The 18,217-nt window shown below is 40.0% G+C and overlaps 1 protein-coding gene across 1 annotated transcript; it reads right to left on the reverse strand.

Annotated features, from left to right (window-relative positions):
• Positions 1-5,049: 5,049 nt before the first annotated feature.
• nptx1l (neuronal pentraxin 1 like) lies at positions 5,050-17,869 on the reverse strand. Its single transcript, XM_066642066.1, has 5 exons — positions 17,355-17,869; positions 13,449-13,659; positions 8,910-9,154; positions 8,271-8,450; positions 5,050-6,326 (listed from the first exon to the last, which is right to left on the reverse strand). The coding sequence occupies exons 1-5, from the start codon at positions 17,835-17,837 to the stop codon at positions 6,105-6,107; spliced, it is 1,341 nt and encodes a 446-aa protein (XP_066498163.1). The 5' UTR covers positions 17,838-17,869; the 3' UTR covers positions 5,050-6,104.
• Between the last annotated feature and the right edge of the window lie 348 nt (positions 17,870-18,217).

Here is an 18,217-nt window from a genome sequence, read left to right on the forward strand (position 1 = left end):
AGACAGTGATGAATAACAGTATGAAGAATATAGCTGTGACATACTGGAGAGTTCTGGCCCTACACCTCATTTGATGTACCACACATGTTGAGACCATTACTTTCTATTTTTCTCCTGCATAGTCAAATTCTGCTTACTGTTGTACTAGCAAAAAAATGAATGAAAGAGTCATTTATTTATTTATTAATTATATATAAGAAACAAGGAAGTCAGCAATTGGCTGATTAGTGCAAACACTGAGGGCTTTTATGGTTATAATAAATCATAAGCGCCCTCCAGCCACTCACACACTGAGCCACTTTGAGATCCTCCTGTTTACCTACACAGGTCATATATTTTTTTTTTTAGTTTGACCATTGGGAGCGGAATATGTGGTGATTCTGCTCATTAAATATTCCAAAAAGGTGGTGAAGTAATGGGAGAGGGATTTGGAGGGTGCTGGTGCGGGGGGTTTACAGTGAAGTGTCCTTCCTGTTGCTGTGTTACTTGACTGGGCACAGACTGCAAGGGCATGAAGGCCATTTTTACAAAGGCCTGTGTGTGGTGTACAAGGTCAGACTGTGTTTTGAATATGGAGGAATCCAACACAAATACACACACAAAATCAAATGTTGGTTACTCAGTGTTTCACTTGTCACCAGCCAAATTGGCCCTGAGCGCTCATGCCAGGTTGAGTTGGAGGTTTGAAACATGGGTTGGGTTTAACAAGCAGCTGTTGGTGTATTTTGAGCAGCCGGAGCTTGTTAGTGACGTGAATACAGTACGTGCTAAGGGTGGCCTCCTTACGTACTGCTGTTGCACAAAGCTGCAGAATGGTTGGTGGTGGAGGTGGGGAGTGGAACAGATTTATGCTGGTGCGCAACTCCATGGCTTCATTATGCACCCTGCCTCTGGCCAGCAGTGCTTTAGTGCATACTCATTATGCTCCATCAGCGAGGAAAGCAGCAGGGAGAAAATTGGAAGGTAAGAATTGGAAGAAAAAGGAAAGATAGTAAAGACAGTAAGAGAAAAAGTAAAGGAAACAAATATTGCAGGTATGAAACAAAGATGGAAAGAATATGAGTTAGGAAAGAAGGAAGATACAGACAAGAAATACAGACAAGAATAAGATGGGAATTTTGGAGGAAGAAAGAAATGGAAATAAGAGAAGGAAATAAAATAAAATAAAGGAAAAACATGGCTGGAGAGATAGTGCTAAATTAAATGAAAGTCAAAGGAGGAATGAAAAAATAAATGAGAAAAGTAGGACTAAACTGTGAGATACCAAGAAGTCATGTAGGAATAAGGAAAGAAAGGGGTGAGAAAGGAAACAATAATTGAAAAAAGGAAGGTGGGAAAGACAGACAAGAAACAAAGGTGTAAATGTTGTAGAAACCAAAAAAAAAAAGAAAAGAAAAAGAAATAAGAGCTGGAGATAAAAAAAAAACTGGTAAAATGAAACATGAAAAAGGAAAGAAACACATGGCTGGAAGGAAAGCACTAAAGAAAATGGAAATGGTAAGGATGGCGGAAAAAAAAAATAAAGGAGGCAAGTAGGAGTAAAGTGTGGCACTCCCAAGAGGACATGTAGAAAGAAAGAAAGAAAGAAAGAAATGCAAAGAATGAAGTAAACAAATGGAAGGATGAGAAGAATGAAGAAAGCACAGAAAAAACGCAAATGCTACAGCACATGCACTAGATTCTGCCACAGTAATGAATGGCTGCAGTACCTGTGCCCTATGTCTCTATCAAATCTGGGCTAGTGAGCAGAAAAGACAGTAGCAAATGGTGTGAAGAGAAAGGTTCCTATTTCTGGACAATCCCCTGTGACCACTCTGGCAACTGAGATGTAGAGGCTGGTTGGGGAGAGAAAGCCTGGCTCAGAAATGGAAGATGTCATGTGAGCCCTGTTTGAGATCCCATAATGGATTTAGGTGATGTGTGGAAGATTGGACGATAAGGTGAGGATAAGCTATTGATGTATGAGGGCCAGATATTGATGGCTTAGAGACAAGCTCCAGGTCTGATGCAGCCACTAATGAGGAGCTGGATATTATTGAGCTGTAAATTGATCTTGACTTTTAGATTCATGGAACTTTCATGGATCATCTGGGAAATGGGATACAGTGCACTTGTGGGCAATCTAGAAAATTAGGAGAATGGATGGTGTGGTTTCATAAGGAGTACCAGCTCTTGTTTCGCAGCTAATCAGTCATGTTTGTGTAGGGAAAACATGACGTGAAATGTGCTGTTCAATGTTCTTCTTGGACTAGAGCTGAGATCGCCAGCTGGGATTGGTTTTATTGAACATGATTCTGTTTGTTTTCTTGGCCACTTCTTGTTGCATTGTCTTTAGTATAACTGAGTAATTGAATTGAATACTCAATTACATAATTGAATACTTGGGCCTGTTCAGTGCCTAATGTAGTGTGGTAGATTGAGATAACCTATTCCACAGAGCTGTGGCAGTCACAAAAACAACATGCAAATACACAATAAGTAAACAATAATTCCACCTTGTTGTGGTTTCTGTAGCTCGCTGTTTCTCTTAGTGATGGTGCTTTTCAATGTCACCAGCTACATATTTAGGGGGGAGCTGTGATAGTGGGCAAACTAGAACGGTACCAGGCACTGACTCAGTTAGAGTAGGTACCATGCAAGTCCAATGCATTATTGGAATCACTAATTGACCGCATTGGATTTCCATGACCTTGAGGGCGGAATGTCCTCTTGTCCCAATCTGATCTTTAATACTTTACACAGTTTCTTTACAGAATTCAAGTCTGGAACAATAAGCTTGACTTTGTATTCTTTTAACCATTTCATGACCATTTTGGTTGTAAGCTTCAGATAATTTTCTTATTGGAAGGTTCACTCCTGCCCAAGGCCAAAGGTTTTCTGCCTGATATTCTTCTCTTTTCTCCTGGTGACATTGAGTCTTCCAGATGCTTATCTGATCAGTTGGCTAAAACCACCCTCAAATCATTATATTTCCACCACTATACTTGATTGTGGTTGTGATCTTATGGTCAAAAGCTTCACTTTTATATTGCTAAATGATTGCTAAATTTCTTGCTCTTTATGGCTTTAACCCCTCTTGTAAGCAGCCCCATTACGCAACCGGAGGTCCTCATAAGGCTCTTTGGTTTTAGCCATCACATTCAATTAACTAGAAAGTACTGCATCAGTTTTCATTAAGTTACAGTTGATTAGAATGCTCAAAACAGCACAGAACCAGGACAATTTGGAATGGTGCTTAAGCATTTATTCCAAAATGTGCAACACATTTAACGTGTATGAATTAATTAGGACTTTTCCTGCCCAAAGAAACCACTTCATCAAATAGATATTCTCTATAAATCAAATTTGGCTTGGGTGTGAATGGTTTTGGTATAATATTAATAACTAAAGGATATAGATTATGAACTTTTCAAAAATGGACATTGATTCCACTGTTTGAACACTAATTGAACAAAAATACTTTTATTGTACATTTCCCTTACTCCATTCCCTGATTTGATCGAAGGTGTTAGCATTGATTTTCTTTCAGTCATCATCATCGCTAGGAGCTGTGAACTTCTATAGAACCAGAGATAAAAAGAAAATTGAAGCAGACGCCATAAACACACTGACAACTGATGCAAGGAGAGTTGTCCTGGGCTGGACATTTGTGTATTGGTTGTTTACCTTGGCTGTGATGGGCTGCACCTTGAGCTGCTGTCTGCATCCAGTCTGCCTAAGGATTTATTCAGCACAAATGTGAGCTGCTTATGATGCAAAATGTGTAGGAGTGTGTTTGCATGCATATAAACCTTCATTGTCTTGACCTCAGTATTGCTTCAAAGTTAGTTTAATATTCCCATCTACATGATAGCATAAAATTGGATTAGATTTCATTGTTTTGTTCAACAGAATTGATAAGATCCTTAACACTAGGCTTCCATTAACAGTTCAGGTTTTATTTCTTAATGCTTGAGTTTTCACGGGTTTTAAATTGGCATTATACAGTTTGATTTTCACTCATTACTAAATTAGTGATATTGTTTTTTTAAACCACACATGAGGCCTTACCACTTGATCGTCTGGACCTGTTTTGGCAGCCCCTTATTTTTACTATATAATATAATTTCATAGGTAATCAGTAAATATACTAGTAACCAGCAGTGCGCATTTACAAAATAAATTATGTGAAACCTACCAGGTATATGAAATAGCACAATTTAAAATACTTAAGAACTTGTAAGGTGTTCTCCCTGTGTCTGTGTGGGTTTCTTCCGGGTGCTCTAGTTTCCTCCCACGGTCCAAAAACACACATTGGTAGGTAGATTGGCAACTCAAAAGTGTCCATAGGTGTGAGTTTGTGTTGCTCTGTGCAGGACTGGTGCCCCCTCCAGGGTGTGTTCCTGCCTTGCGCCCAATGATTCATGGTAGGCTCTGAACCCACTGCGACCCTGATCTGGATATGTGGTTACAGACAATGAAGAACTTGTAAGGATGTATATTTCACAAGTGGTACTGTGAGCAAGTTCAGTATGTAAGTACTGAGTACCTATAGCGAGGAAAACCAGAAATGCAGATTTTGTACAATTTCATACAAAAAAGTCACAATTGCAGTGAGTTTCAGAAACGTAATTCATGCTTGGGGAGCTGAGTGAAAACACTTCAACAACTGTAAGATACCTACCACAAAGTGGTTCCTGGATATTTTCTTTTCTTCATACAAAATGCTGTGATTACTTGCAAGTCATCCATAAATCTGTTCAATTGTAATAAGATAACTTAGACAGTGTGCATAGTGATAACACCATAAATAATCTTTCCCCCTTATAATTTGCAGAACGTAAGTGGACAGTTACATACCAGTATATCCTGTGTAATAATATGAAAACAGAACTTTACAGTCCTGCTGCCACTGTATCTTTAAGGAATTGTTCAAATTCTTCAAAGGGATTTAGTAATAATATAATTCCTGGTTCATGTGAGGACTTGGGATTCCTTGCTGCATAGATTAAAAGACTGATTTCATAAATAGATGACACAAAGCAAATGTTTCAAAACAGACATGCTGTTTTAGGTATCACAATTTTATTAGAAAAATTAGACTTTCAGTGCTGCCATGCTTTTAGCATATAACAATACTGTATAAAATCTCAACCCAAAAGGAGGATAGGAAAAGCAGAATCATTGATGCGTTTTGCAGCATTTTGGACTATCATGCTGTTTTCTGTACATAGAACATTCCTTAGAAAGTACAAACACCTGCTGAACACACTACTAAACAAAACCGCCTTGAAAAAAAAAAGCACTGACTGCTTGTCATTTCAATCGTGATCACCCCGTGAAACTGTTACATGTTGAGATCATAATCAACAAAGCTTTTGGAAATCAGTAGTTACACAAAAAAATAAACACACAAGAACAAATACATTGCAAGTGATGAAGAATGAGTTTTGAGATACTTCAACAGCCCAAAGGCACCCAGGCTTGTAACATGTTGGCAATTAGTAAGATTTCATTCTCACACACGCACTCACAGCCACACAGAGAGAAATTTAAGCAAGTGGTGAGGAGAAGAAAACAACTGTAAGAGGAAAAATAAGACATTTGTCCTTGTTTTGTTCTACTTTCTTTTCCAGGTTCCACCATTGCTCACAGTGAGTATCATTGGACATTGACAAGATTTGTTTGTGGTTCTTGGTGTGTGGGAGGTGGATGTAGTAAGAGCCTATGTGATTTCACAAATCCTAATGTAAAACTACACAGCTTCCAATACTAAAAATGAGTAAGCCATCAGAATGGAAAGCCTTTGCCACTATGTGTCAAATATAGACCAGTAAGGCATCACTTGCCCAGCAGAAGTTAAAAGCACTGTGCCTTCAAAATGGGAGGAAAAATAATTACACTTCCTTTTGAATTGCAAACTCCAAACAAAGATGTATATCTTTGCATGACTGAAACAAAAGATGCTGAAGAAATTATTCAGACATGTAACTGAAAATTTCCTGGTGAAATTGGTCCATTGATTGTGTCCAAATCTTCTGAATGACCTGAAGATGAATGATTGGATGAAGGGTTGAGTCAGGAAAAACCCAAGATTCTTGGTAACTTTGTAATTCCCATGAAGATCAGTTCATCTGGCGGCAAGCCTCAAATGTCCATTTGGATGCTCCTCCATAGATATCAATGCTGGTTTCCAGCCAGGAGAAAACATTGCCCACTTGTGCTTTGCTGCTGCATGTTGCCAGATTATAAATCTCACCTTCTGTCAACTTCCGGTCCCAGATGTGGAAGTTTGCCATGTCACCCACAAAAGCTTGATTAGCATCAAACCCTCCACCGAGTGTGTCCTGTGGAGCAGTAACAACAGAAACCATTACAATGTATACAGGTGCTGGTCATAAAATTAGAATACCATGAGAAAGTTGATTTATTTAAGTAATTCCATTCAAAAAGTGAAATTTGTATATTATATATTGTATATTGAATGTTGTATATTCATTACACACAGACTGATATATTTCAAGTGTTTATTTTTTTTAATTTGATGATTATAACTGACAACTAATGAAAACCCCACATGTTCAGTATCTAAGAAAATTTGAATACCGTGAAAAGGTTCAATATTGAAGAAACCTGGTGCCACATTCTAATCAGCTAATTAACTCAAAACACCTGCAAAGGCCTTTAAATTGTCTTTCAGTCTCATTCTGTAGGCTACACAATCATGGGGAAGACTGCTGACTTGACAGTTGTCTAAAAGACAACCATTGACACCTTACACAAGCAGGGCAAGACACAAAAGGTTATTGCTAATGAAGCTGGCTGTTCACAGAGCTCTATGTCCAAGCACATTAATAGAGAGGTGAAGGGAAGGAAACGATGTGGTAAAAAAAAAAGTGTTCAAACAATAGGGATAACCACACCCTGGAGAGGACTGTGAAACAAAACCCATTCAAAAATGTTGGGGAGATTCATAAAGACTGGACTGCAGATGGAGTCAGTGCTTTAGGAATCAGCTGTCGCATTCCTTGTGTCAAGCCACTCTTGGACAAGAGACATCGTCAAAAGCGTCTCGCTTCCAAAAAGGACTGGGCTGCTGCTGAGTGGTCCAACGTTATGTTCTCTGATGAAAGTAAATTTTGCATTTCCTTTGGAAGTCAAAGTCCAGAGTCTGGGGGAGGAGAGGAGAAGCACAGAATCCATGTTGCTTAAGGTCCAGTGTAATGTTTCCACAATCAGTGATGGTTTGGGGTGCCATGTCATCTGCTGGTGTCCACTGTGTTTTCTGAAGTCCATGGTCAACATGCTGCTGACCAACTTTATGGAGATACAGATTTCACCAGACCCAACAATGCAGAAGAGCGGAAGGCCACTATCAGAGCAACCTGGGCTCTCATAACACCTGAGCAGTGCCACAGACTGATCAACTCCATGCCATGCCGCATTGCTGCAGTAATTCAGGCAAAAGGAGCCCCAACTAAGTATTGAGTGCTGTACATGCTCATACTTTTCATGTTCATACTTTTCAGTTGGCCAGCATTTCTAAAAATCCTTTTTTGTATTGGTCTTAAGTATTATTCTAATTTTCTAAGACACTGAATTTGGGGTTTTCATTAGTTGTGCATTATAATCATCAAATTAAAAGAAATAAACACTTGAAATATATCAGTCTGTGTGTAATGAATGAGTATAATATACAAGTTTCACTCTTTGAATGGAATTACTGAAATAAATCAACTTTTTCATGATATTCTAATTTTATGACAAGCACCTATATATTGGTTGAAGTCCTCCACCCTATATTGAAATCTGAGTTCTATTAAGTTGAAGTGTCCCCTTTAAGGACTTCCCAGAAGTCTTTGCTGCTGTTTCTTGCTTTAGAATCAAATAGAAATCTCAGCTTAATCTAAATAAGGGCTCTTAATAAGGTTAAGGTCATTCCAAAGACATTAGTTCTTAATTCCATGTATTCAATGCCATTGCTGTTGTAGCTTCATGGGGAATTTAATAACTATATTGGTGGCATGGCCTCAGGCTGGATAGTAAGCTGTCAAAAAAGCATTCCGTTCAGCTAATCTGATGCTAATATCCTGTTCTGTTTTCATTATTGCCCTATGCCTCACAAACAAAACAGGGCAATTACACTTGTTGCTCAATCAGTGTAAAAAAAAAAAAATCTGCGTGCCTCTGAAAATGATACATACACACACACATTTACCCCTGCAAGCTCTGATTCCTTGTCACTGAATTCAAGGATAAGTTGAAGGTCAATGAAAATCAAACTTTCTTGCCTGCTCTTGTCCCAAAACCAGCACTCCTTGGGGTTTGATTGGATGGTAAGGGGCCAGATTCTCCCCTGTGCCCATCATCACTCCATCCTGGAAGGCTTCCCACACTCCGTCACGAGTGGTCCAGGTAACACAGATATGATGCCATTTCCCATCATTGACCAGAAAAGGTAGCTTAGCAACCTGAAGAAAAATATGTGGGATGAAGCATTTTCATCTTTAACAGAATTGGATCCAAAAACAGTGAAGCCCCAGTAAGTGGCCCTTGGGTGTTTGGCAATGTGACACCATTCCTTCACTTATCAGTGTCCACTTGGTGTCCAAAGGTTTCTAAGCGTATTTGCAAAATGTAAGTGCACCCTTATTGTGGACATCCACAGTCAAACGTGAACACAGTTTGTGCTATGCTAAACTGTAGGCTTGTAGAGTATAGATCCCTTTAGCTATGGCTTGCAATACAATGGAACTAGGTTCTCTGGACTGATGGAGCAATATCAAAATTCACACAGCAGTGTTCCAATGTCTAGTCTAAATCTATTCCAGAAGCTTCAAACTCTACAGAATATATGTTGTTCTTATTAACTCTGAGAGGTTGCTTGCTGGTGCATATGATCATAAAAGTAAGGATATTTGTTTATTTACCTTGTCATTGATAAGTATCTCCATTGGGTTGTGTCCCCATTCAGTAAGAACCAACTCGTTGGCCTGACCAGGAACAGCATATGAGAATGGTGTTCCGAACCCTGGAGAAGCTTTTGATTTAATCCACATGCACACTGTGAAGGCATACATCTCCGGCAGACTCTTTTTGACTTTAGCATACATGTAGTTGGTCTTCAGGGGGAATGTCAGCTGGAATTTGTCTAGTGGTCTGTTTTCCTTCTGTCCTGTAAGTACAAGAAAGAATCTATTTCATGGGTCTGGGGGTTATTTCTCAGCATATAAAGCCAATTTTTAAATTATGAAGATTGATATGTCACCTTGTGTACTATTCAAATCTCCATCTGACCACTCTACTCATGCATTCAGCAGTGACAGAGGCTCAGGCATCCAGGAACTGATAATCAGTAATATTTTGGCATAAATAACCAACTCCATAATACATAAGTACTAATGTAGAGCACTCTCACACTATCTGTTTCATTGTACAATCCCCTATTCCCTCCCTCTTGATTTCTGCCTGCAAGCTTGAGGCTCTCACGAATTTCTACCAGTTTGTCAACTGCCCTACTCGAAAAAACAGAACAATAGACCTCATGTACCCAAATTTGAGGGATGCATACAGTGCCACGCCACTCCCCCCGCTGGGGAAGTCAGACCACAACCTCATTCATCTACAGCCAATGTACAAGCCCAAAGTACAGAGGCTACCAGCCACCACACGCACCTTCAGAAAATGGACACCTGAAGCAGGTGAGGCTCTGAGAGACTGCTTCGGATCCACAGACTGGAGTGTGCTGCAGAGTGGGGAGGACTTAGAGGAGGTCACACACTGCACTACAGACTACCTGAACTTCTGTATGGACATTGTTGTTCCCATGAGAACTGTACGCTGCTTTCCCAACAACAAGCCTTGGATAACCAGCAATGTCAAGGCCCTTCTCAATAGGAAGAAAATGGCATTTAGAGAGGGAGACATGGCGGGACTCAAAGTTAAGCTGAAAGAGGCTAAGGAGGACTACAGAAAGAAGGTGGAACAGAAGCTGCAGGAGAACAACATGAGGGAGGTTTGGGATGGTATGAAGACCATCACTGGCCTCAAAAAGAGCAGCTGTTCTGTGAAGGGGGATCTGGACATGGCGAATCAGCTGAACCAGTTCTACTGCAGGTTTGACCGCCCTGATCCGGATCCAGCTCCGATGGCAGTGGTATGCCAGTCACCCCTTACTGACTCGGACACTGCTCTTGTGTGCTTGCCCGACCAACCAACACCTCCATCACACTCTAGGCGACCCCCATCACAGGCTATCACACCCCTCCCTCACACGGTGTCAACGGCTGCAGTCAACAGCCATCAGTCTCCAGCCATCCAACTACCCCCCGAGACAATCACCTCCACTGCTCCTATCCCCCTTCCCCCCATCGTCCCCCATCAGAGGACAGCTGAGGAGACTACAACCTGGTAAGGCTGCCGGGCCGGACAGAGTGTGTCCAAGGCTGCTCAAGGCCTGTGCTGCTGAACTGGGTGAGCCACTGAAGCACATCTTCAACCTGAGTCTCCATCTTGGATGAGTTCCAACACTTTGGAAGACATCATGTCTCACCCCTGTCCCTAAGAAGCCACATCCGAGTGAATTTAACGACTACAGGCCTGTGGCTCTAACATCACATGTGATGAAGACAATGGAGAGACTGGTCTTATGCTTACTGAGACCCCAGGTACGCCATGCACTGGACCCACTACAGTTTGCATACCAGGAGAAAGTGGGCGTGGAGGATGCCATCACTTATCTACTACACAGGACACATTCACACCTGGACAAGGGGAACAGTGCTGTGAGAATCATGTTCTTTGACTTCTCAAGAAGAGGGATGCTGGGCGACTAGACAGGCTGGTTAAGAAAGCTGGCTCTGTGGTGGGGGCTGAACTGGAGTGCATCACTTCCATATCAAACAAGAGGACCCTGAACAAACTGATTAGCATCTTGGACAATGAGTGCCATCCACTCCACAGTATCATAACTAAGCAGAAGAGCTTGATCAGCTGGAGACTTCGCTCACTGCCAGGCTCAACTGACAGACTGAGGAAGTCATTTGTCCCCAGGGCTATTGAGCTGTTCAATGCTTCACTAAAGGGAAGAGGAGAGATGGACTTCTCTGCATAGTCTGTCTGCCCATCCAACACCACCACCACCTCCACCTCCTCCATATTTGCACATGTGTACCTAACTGGACAATAGACAGGTCAACCACTGGACAAGTCAACCAACTCATCTACCTCATGTGTATCTTAATCTGACAGCTACAATAGTAGGTTTATACTTATTACAGGTACATTGCACTGAATTGCCTTGCCTTGCACTATTTTATTTAATATATTTATTTCTAATTCTGATACTGCACTGATATTGCACTATACTGATATTGCACATTCCATACCCTTTGCACTATCCACTTTTTCAACTTTTAAACCATATGCTGCACTCAAGAGATCATCCTCAGCTGCACACGGTATCACAGACTCTTGCCAGGCTATGTTTGATTATTCTGATGATTGATTGATTATTCTTAAGCACACTATGTCAACTTCTTGGGTATTTGATTTTGATATTTTGATATTTGTTTTAGGGGTTTTTTTTTTTGTTTTTTTTAACTTTATTAGTCCATTGCTGTTTAGTGATTGTTGTATGTGATGTCTGTAAGTCTGTAAGCTACTGAGACCTTGAATTTCCCCTGGGGATCAATAAAGTATCTATCTATCTATCTATCTATCTATCTATCTATCTATCTATCTATCTATCTATCTATCTATCTATCTATCTTATTATGTATAGATGCATGTGCAAGAGCAAAAAAATATTAAGCCAGTGGGTTAGGTCCCCCCCCCCCTTTTTTTTTCCTTTTTTATCTTTAAAAAAAGTGGGGGTGGGCAATGTGTAAAAAAAAAAAAAAAAAAAAAAAGATTCTTGTTTTGATTTTTTTTTTGACTGAATATCACCGCTCCAATGCTACAAAACTGGCAATGTGTCAAAGCAGTACAACCTTTCTTGCTCCTCCTCCCCAGTCACTGAGGCACACAAGTCTGATCTATCATAGGAGCCAGTCTATCAGGGGCAATTTTCTACCATTATGATCATTATAATTGATATTATCAGTTAATAATGCCACACATTTCCTCATGCACAAATAAATAATTAAAAAAAATCATCTTCTACCTACTTACAGAGGCTTCTGTGTTCCTTCTATTCGAGAGTAAACAGATCCATCTTCCTCCTCATTGAGGCTCAATGGAACTAACCACTACATATTTCAATATCATGGAACTGCACTGGAAGATTCATGAGCCCATTTTTTCTTTTGGCACCAGTAGCGTTAAGGCCCAGTTTTTGCATTTCACTTAGGCTGTTTCTCAATACAAAGTACTTCAAGTTCAAACTGCTATTTGGTTGTACAAACTTGACGAGTTCGACTCACGAGTACAGAGGATGGGAGTTGGTGCAAAATATATTCTAGGATATCTGACTCTCTCAGGTGTAAAGGAGTCTCATCCCAGTGCATTCTCCAGGTATTTGGATTTTACTTGGCTAGATGTGGACTTTTAAACAGAACAGGGTTTGGGCTGCGACTGATGATGTTTCCCAAGAACATGAAAACGTAAGGGCACATACTGAGAAACCCTCCTGCATTTTGTCTCAGCAGTTTCACATCTGAAGAGCGCTGGTATTCTAGCAGTAGTGGAGAAAAATTAGGAATTTCCCATGCAAAAATTTGAGGAAACAAACCTAATGTGACTGTGGCTGTGTTGGTGGCAGGTCAAAGGTTTAACTCTTGTGGGCCACCTGTTTGGGGGACCCTGAACTAGAGAGTCATTTTTTTCTATTAAATGTACCATTAATATTATTGTGATATCACATTGATTTTGCATTGTCCACCAGTGCAAAAAATTAAATAATAATAAACTGGATGAAATAGTGAGCTAGATCCTTGTTAGGCATGCTCAATAGGCTTCATCTTACTAATATTCTGTCATATTTGGCTTATATTATTGTCTCTCAGTGTAAAACATTTGCATGAAATCATCGACTGGTTCATGAATTAATAAACAAACACAACCTTGTTCACAGATCATACTGAATAATCTCATTTATCTGAGTTTAAGATAAACTCCTATCCGTGATTCTCAGATCACGCCTATCACAGGGGCCCATATATCAGAGCAATTATGATTTTATGCTACTCGTTATTCTCAATATTATTGGGAATCACATGTTGATAGCTCATAGCATCAGTGCAAAATTTTACATGAATTGAGAGACTAATGTGTGTAAACAAAAACAACAAGTAAATAAGCAAACAAACTTGTCAAAATTGCCCATATTCTAGATGGTAATAATCTGTCGATGTACTCTTTATCATTGATATTATTGAATTGGGTTGCCACTCAGAGCAAAACATCTATATGTACAGACTGAATCATACACAAAAAAACAGCACAAAAAAGCTCAAGAGGTTTGTGCTGACCTTTCTCCAGGTCAGTGATGCGCTGGTGCAGGGAGGTGAGGGTGGACTCTACGCGTGCTCTCTGCTCTGTGTCGTTGCGCAGACCAGGCTTAGCGCCCTCCTCCAAACTGTTCACACGGGACAGCACCTGCTTCTCCAGGTCATCGATCTTATTCTGCAGCAGATCCTTTAGACTGTTTGCCTGCACTGAGCTGTTGTTGCGGCTGAATTGCTGTGGAGAAAAGAGTGAGTTTCAGTGAGATTCTCTGCAGATGCCTGCCACTACTGCTCAAATGATGTGCGTTGTATTTGTTAGTTGCACATCCACTGTCAGCTGTGTTTAACAGATCAAGTAAAATAAACCTGTGCTAAAATTTGGGCACATTTATGTAGGCTATTTAATATTTTGTTGTCTATGTTCAATAAATAAATTCATACAATGCACCAACTTCTACAGACTAGAGCCAGAATTAGAGATTGTATCATAATTTTACTAAGAGTCTAAACAAAAGGGTCAAAATCATCACTGGGCCAGTGGTGTCCAAACATTTGCACATGATTCACATGCTCACTACTACAGCAAATGTAAAGAGAGGAATTATGTCCCTTCTCGAGGACAGGACTGCCAAAAAGCAGGATTAAATTCTTTAAGGGCTTTAGTGGCTCACGTTGGTACAGAGCTAAATCTGTGTGTGCCACAGCACTGTCCTCAGGTGGACTTGCCCGTGTCCATTATTAGTTTCAAGATTAGAAGCTACTGCAGCACCACCTTCTGCTGGGTTACTATACAGAATTTCTACTTACTGTCCAGAGCCTGTACTGAAATTATACTCAGTTACTGCCAAGAGACTGTACTGAAATCATACAGAGTTACTGCCCAGAGCCTGTACTGAAATTTTACTTATTACTTAGTTATTCCACTTAGTTATTTTACTGGACTCATTCAACTTATTCTGAGACTCATACTGAAATTATACAGATGTTACAACATTAAAATTTTACTGAGTACATAGTGACTGTACTGAACACACACTCAATATATAACCCTTTGCTGTGCTAAATATTTACAGTATTACTATATTGGATTTATTCTTAGGTATGGTACTGGTCTGAAATTCCACTTTGTGATGGTATTAAAATACTGAATCATTATATTCAACTTAAGTTCATGTCCTGATCTTAGGGTTTACTTCCAATTAAATTATACTATAAGATACAGCACCGATTTTTGCTGAAATTAGAGAGTACCAAACTCATAATGAAGTTACACTTAGTATAATGAGTTATTATACTAAAATTATAAATTAAAAATTATACAATTATACTGTGTTACTTTTCTGAAATGGTACTGAAATGGTAGTGAGATACTGGACTGAACACATACTGAACTGATACTGAGATATTGGACTAAACTCATACTGAAATGATACTGAGATACTGGACTAAACTCGTACTGAAATGATACTGAGATACCGGACTAAACTCGTACTGAATTATTACTGAGATACTGGACTGAACACATACTGAAATGATAATGAGATACTGGACTAAATTCATACTGAAATGATACTGAGATACTGGACTGAATTTGTACTCAAATGATAATGAAATACAGGACTGAACTTGTACTGAAATGATACTGACATACAGGACTGAACTCATAATTGAATATTACTGAGATACTGGACTGAACTCATACTGAAATGTTACTGAGATACTGGACTGAACTCGTACTGAAATTTTACTGAGATACTGGACTGAACTCGTACTGAAATGTTACTGAGATACTGGACAAAACTTATACTGAAATGTTACTGAGATATTGGACTGAACTCCTACTGAAATGTTACTGAGAGGCTGGACTGAACTCATACTGAAATGTTACTGAGATACTGGATTGAACTCGTACTGAAATGTTACTGAGATGCTGGACTGAACTCGTACTGAAATGTTACTGAGATACTGGACTGAACTCGTGCTGAATTATTACTGAGATACTGGACTGAACACATACTGAAATGATAATAAGATACTGGACTAAACTCATACTGAAATGAAACTGAGATACTGGACTAAACTCATACTGAAATGATACTGAGATACTGGACAAAACTTGTACTGAAATGATACTGAGATACTGGACTGAACTCGTACTGAAATGTTATTGAGATACTGGACTAAACTCATACTGAAATGAAACTGAGATACTGGACTAAACTCATACTGAAATGATACTGAGATACTGGACAAAACTCGTACTGAAATGTTACTGAGATGCTGGACTGAACTCGTACTGAAATGTTACTGAGATACTGGACTGAACTCGTGCTGAATTATTACTGAGATACTGGACTGAACACATACTGAAATGATAATAAGATACTGGACTAAACTCATACTGAAATGAAACTGAGATACTGGACTAAACTCATACTGAAATGATACTGAGATACTGGACAAAACTTGTACTGAAATGATACTGAGATACTGGACTGAACTCGTACTGAAATGTTATTGAGATACTGGACTAAACTCATACTGAAATGAAACTGAGATATTGGACTGAACTCATACTGAAATGTTACTGAGATACTGGACTGAACTTGTACTGAAATGATACTGAGATACTGGACTGAACTCGTACTGAAATGTTATTGAGATACTGGACTGAACTCGTACTGAAATGTTACTGAGATACTGGACTAAACTCATACTGGAATGTTACTGAGATACTGGACTGAACGCGTACTGAAATGTTAATGAGATACTGAACTAAACTCATACTGGAATGTTACTGAGATACTGGACTGAACTCATACTGAAATGATACTGAGATACTGGACTGAACTCGTACTGAAATGTTACTGAGATACTGGACTGAACTCGTACTGAAATGTTACTGAGATTCTGAACTAAACTCATACTGGAATGTTACTGAGATACTGGACAAAACTCATAATGAAATGATACTGAGTTACTGGACTGAACTTGTACTAAAATGTTACTGAGATACTGGACTGAACTCATACTGAAATGTTACTGAGATATTGGACTGAACTCATATTGAAATGATACTGACATTCTGGAGTGAACTCTCTGGAGCGAACTTATCCTTTCATACCTATCCTGAAAATACACCAATTTACAGTGCTGAAATTATACTGAAATTATGCAGTTATGATTCTAAACTTAACTGTTCTAAACTGTACTGGAATTATATTGAATATATACTAAGGTACTGTACTGAACATTGACTTGTACTGGGAGCAATACCATAAACTATACCACTGTAATACCAATCTGAACGAAGCATTTCACACAATGGGGTCCTGAATAAACACACATCCAAAATAGAAATATTGAAAATTCAATTGCATGCAAAGATTTTTGGCAATTTATGTTCTGTAGTTTTCTAAAACTGAGAACATGTCTGCAACTTCCATACAGAGTTTATTCATGAAAGCTGTAAATAACAATTGAATGTCATTGTCCCTGTATGTGATGATTCAGTGTGCTTTAATTCGCAACTACAAATAATAAAGCTCACTACATGCAGAAATATAATGCCATTTGCACAATTAGAATCCGCCCTTCAGAGGACCACCACAGATTTTACAGTACACGTATGTTTGGACATTAAGACTACTGTTGTTCTTCTGAGGGTTTCATAACACTGTGTGTATATTTAATAAACACAAAAATGAAGCTAACTTTACAAGGCTTTGCTTTAAGTGTTTTCAGATTTTAATACATAATTTTGAATGATAAATATTCTAAAATAAAGAACTAAATATTTTTCATTGCTATATATTTGAAGTTTCAACTTAATGCTAATACTAATGCATTAAAATATGCATCATATGTAGTTTCAATATGCTTTTTTAAAAAGTGCATTTGAAAGGAAGGGCAGGCAGAGCTCTCACTCACCTCCAGGTTCTCCAGCCTCTGTTTCAGGGACTGCAGTGTTTGCGAAAGATGGGTTAAAGTGTCTGTTGGTCCGCGGGACACGTCCCCCATGGTGTTCTTGGAGCCGGTCTCTTTCCTCCTGCCTCCTCCTCCCCCTCCTACCCCTCCTCCCCCCCCACCTCCTCCGCTGTCGGGCGCGCTCTGACTCTCGCAACGTGCGAGCTTTGAGGTGAGCTCGCGGATGGTTTCCTTTTGGTTGATGATGGTCTCTTTCTGCTGCAGCACAGTCTCGCGCAGCTGCATGAGCGTACTTTTCAGCTCGTCCCCGCGCGCGCCCGTGCTTTGTAGCGTCGCCGCGCACAGGTCCGCGTCCTTGGGCACAGAGGTGCAGATGAATTGCGTCTGGCCGAAGTCCTGCGCCGAGACGCGGCTCAAGAAAACTCCGCAAAGGGTCACGAGCGCCCACAGCGCCCAGCGCGCGCCTCCGCCGTGAGACTCCTCCATCCCGTGCGCTGCGCCGTCAGCACCACGAGCTGTCCAATACACTGCGACCGCGCGCACTCCGCAGCCTGCCTTTATATACGCGCGCGCTCTGCAGCCAAGAGGCGGGGTTAACGCGTCATCAGGAGGGGGAGGAGCAACAGGGAGGCTTCCACGGTAAAAGATGGAAGCGCGGTAGAGCAGTAGCGACTGAAAGATCATCAGGCTTCCAGAGCTGCAGTGTGTGACCAAATGTTTGTGGACACCTGCATATCCTGTGCTTTATTTGCAGTATGAGGGTATTCCTCCAGATTCTTCTTTTAAGAAGAAGAAGGAGAATAAGAAGAAGAAAAAGAAACACCTTTATTGATCCCCTTAGGGAAATTGCTTCTCTGCATTTGAAC

Source organism: Hoplias malabaricus, chromosome 13, assembly GCF_029633855.1.
Source record: "Hoplias malabaricus isolate fHopMal1 chromosome 13, fHopMal1.hap1, whole genome shotgun sequence".
Lineage (NCBI taxonomy): Eukaryota > Metazoa > Chordata > Actinopteri > Characiformes > Erythrinidae > Hoplias > Hoplias malabaricus.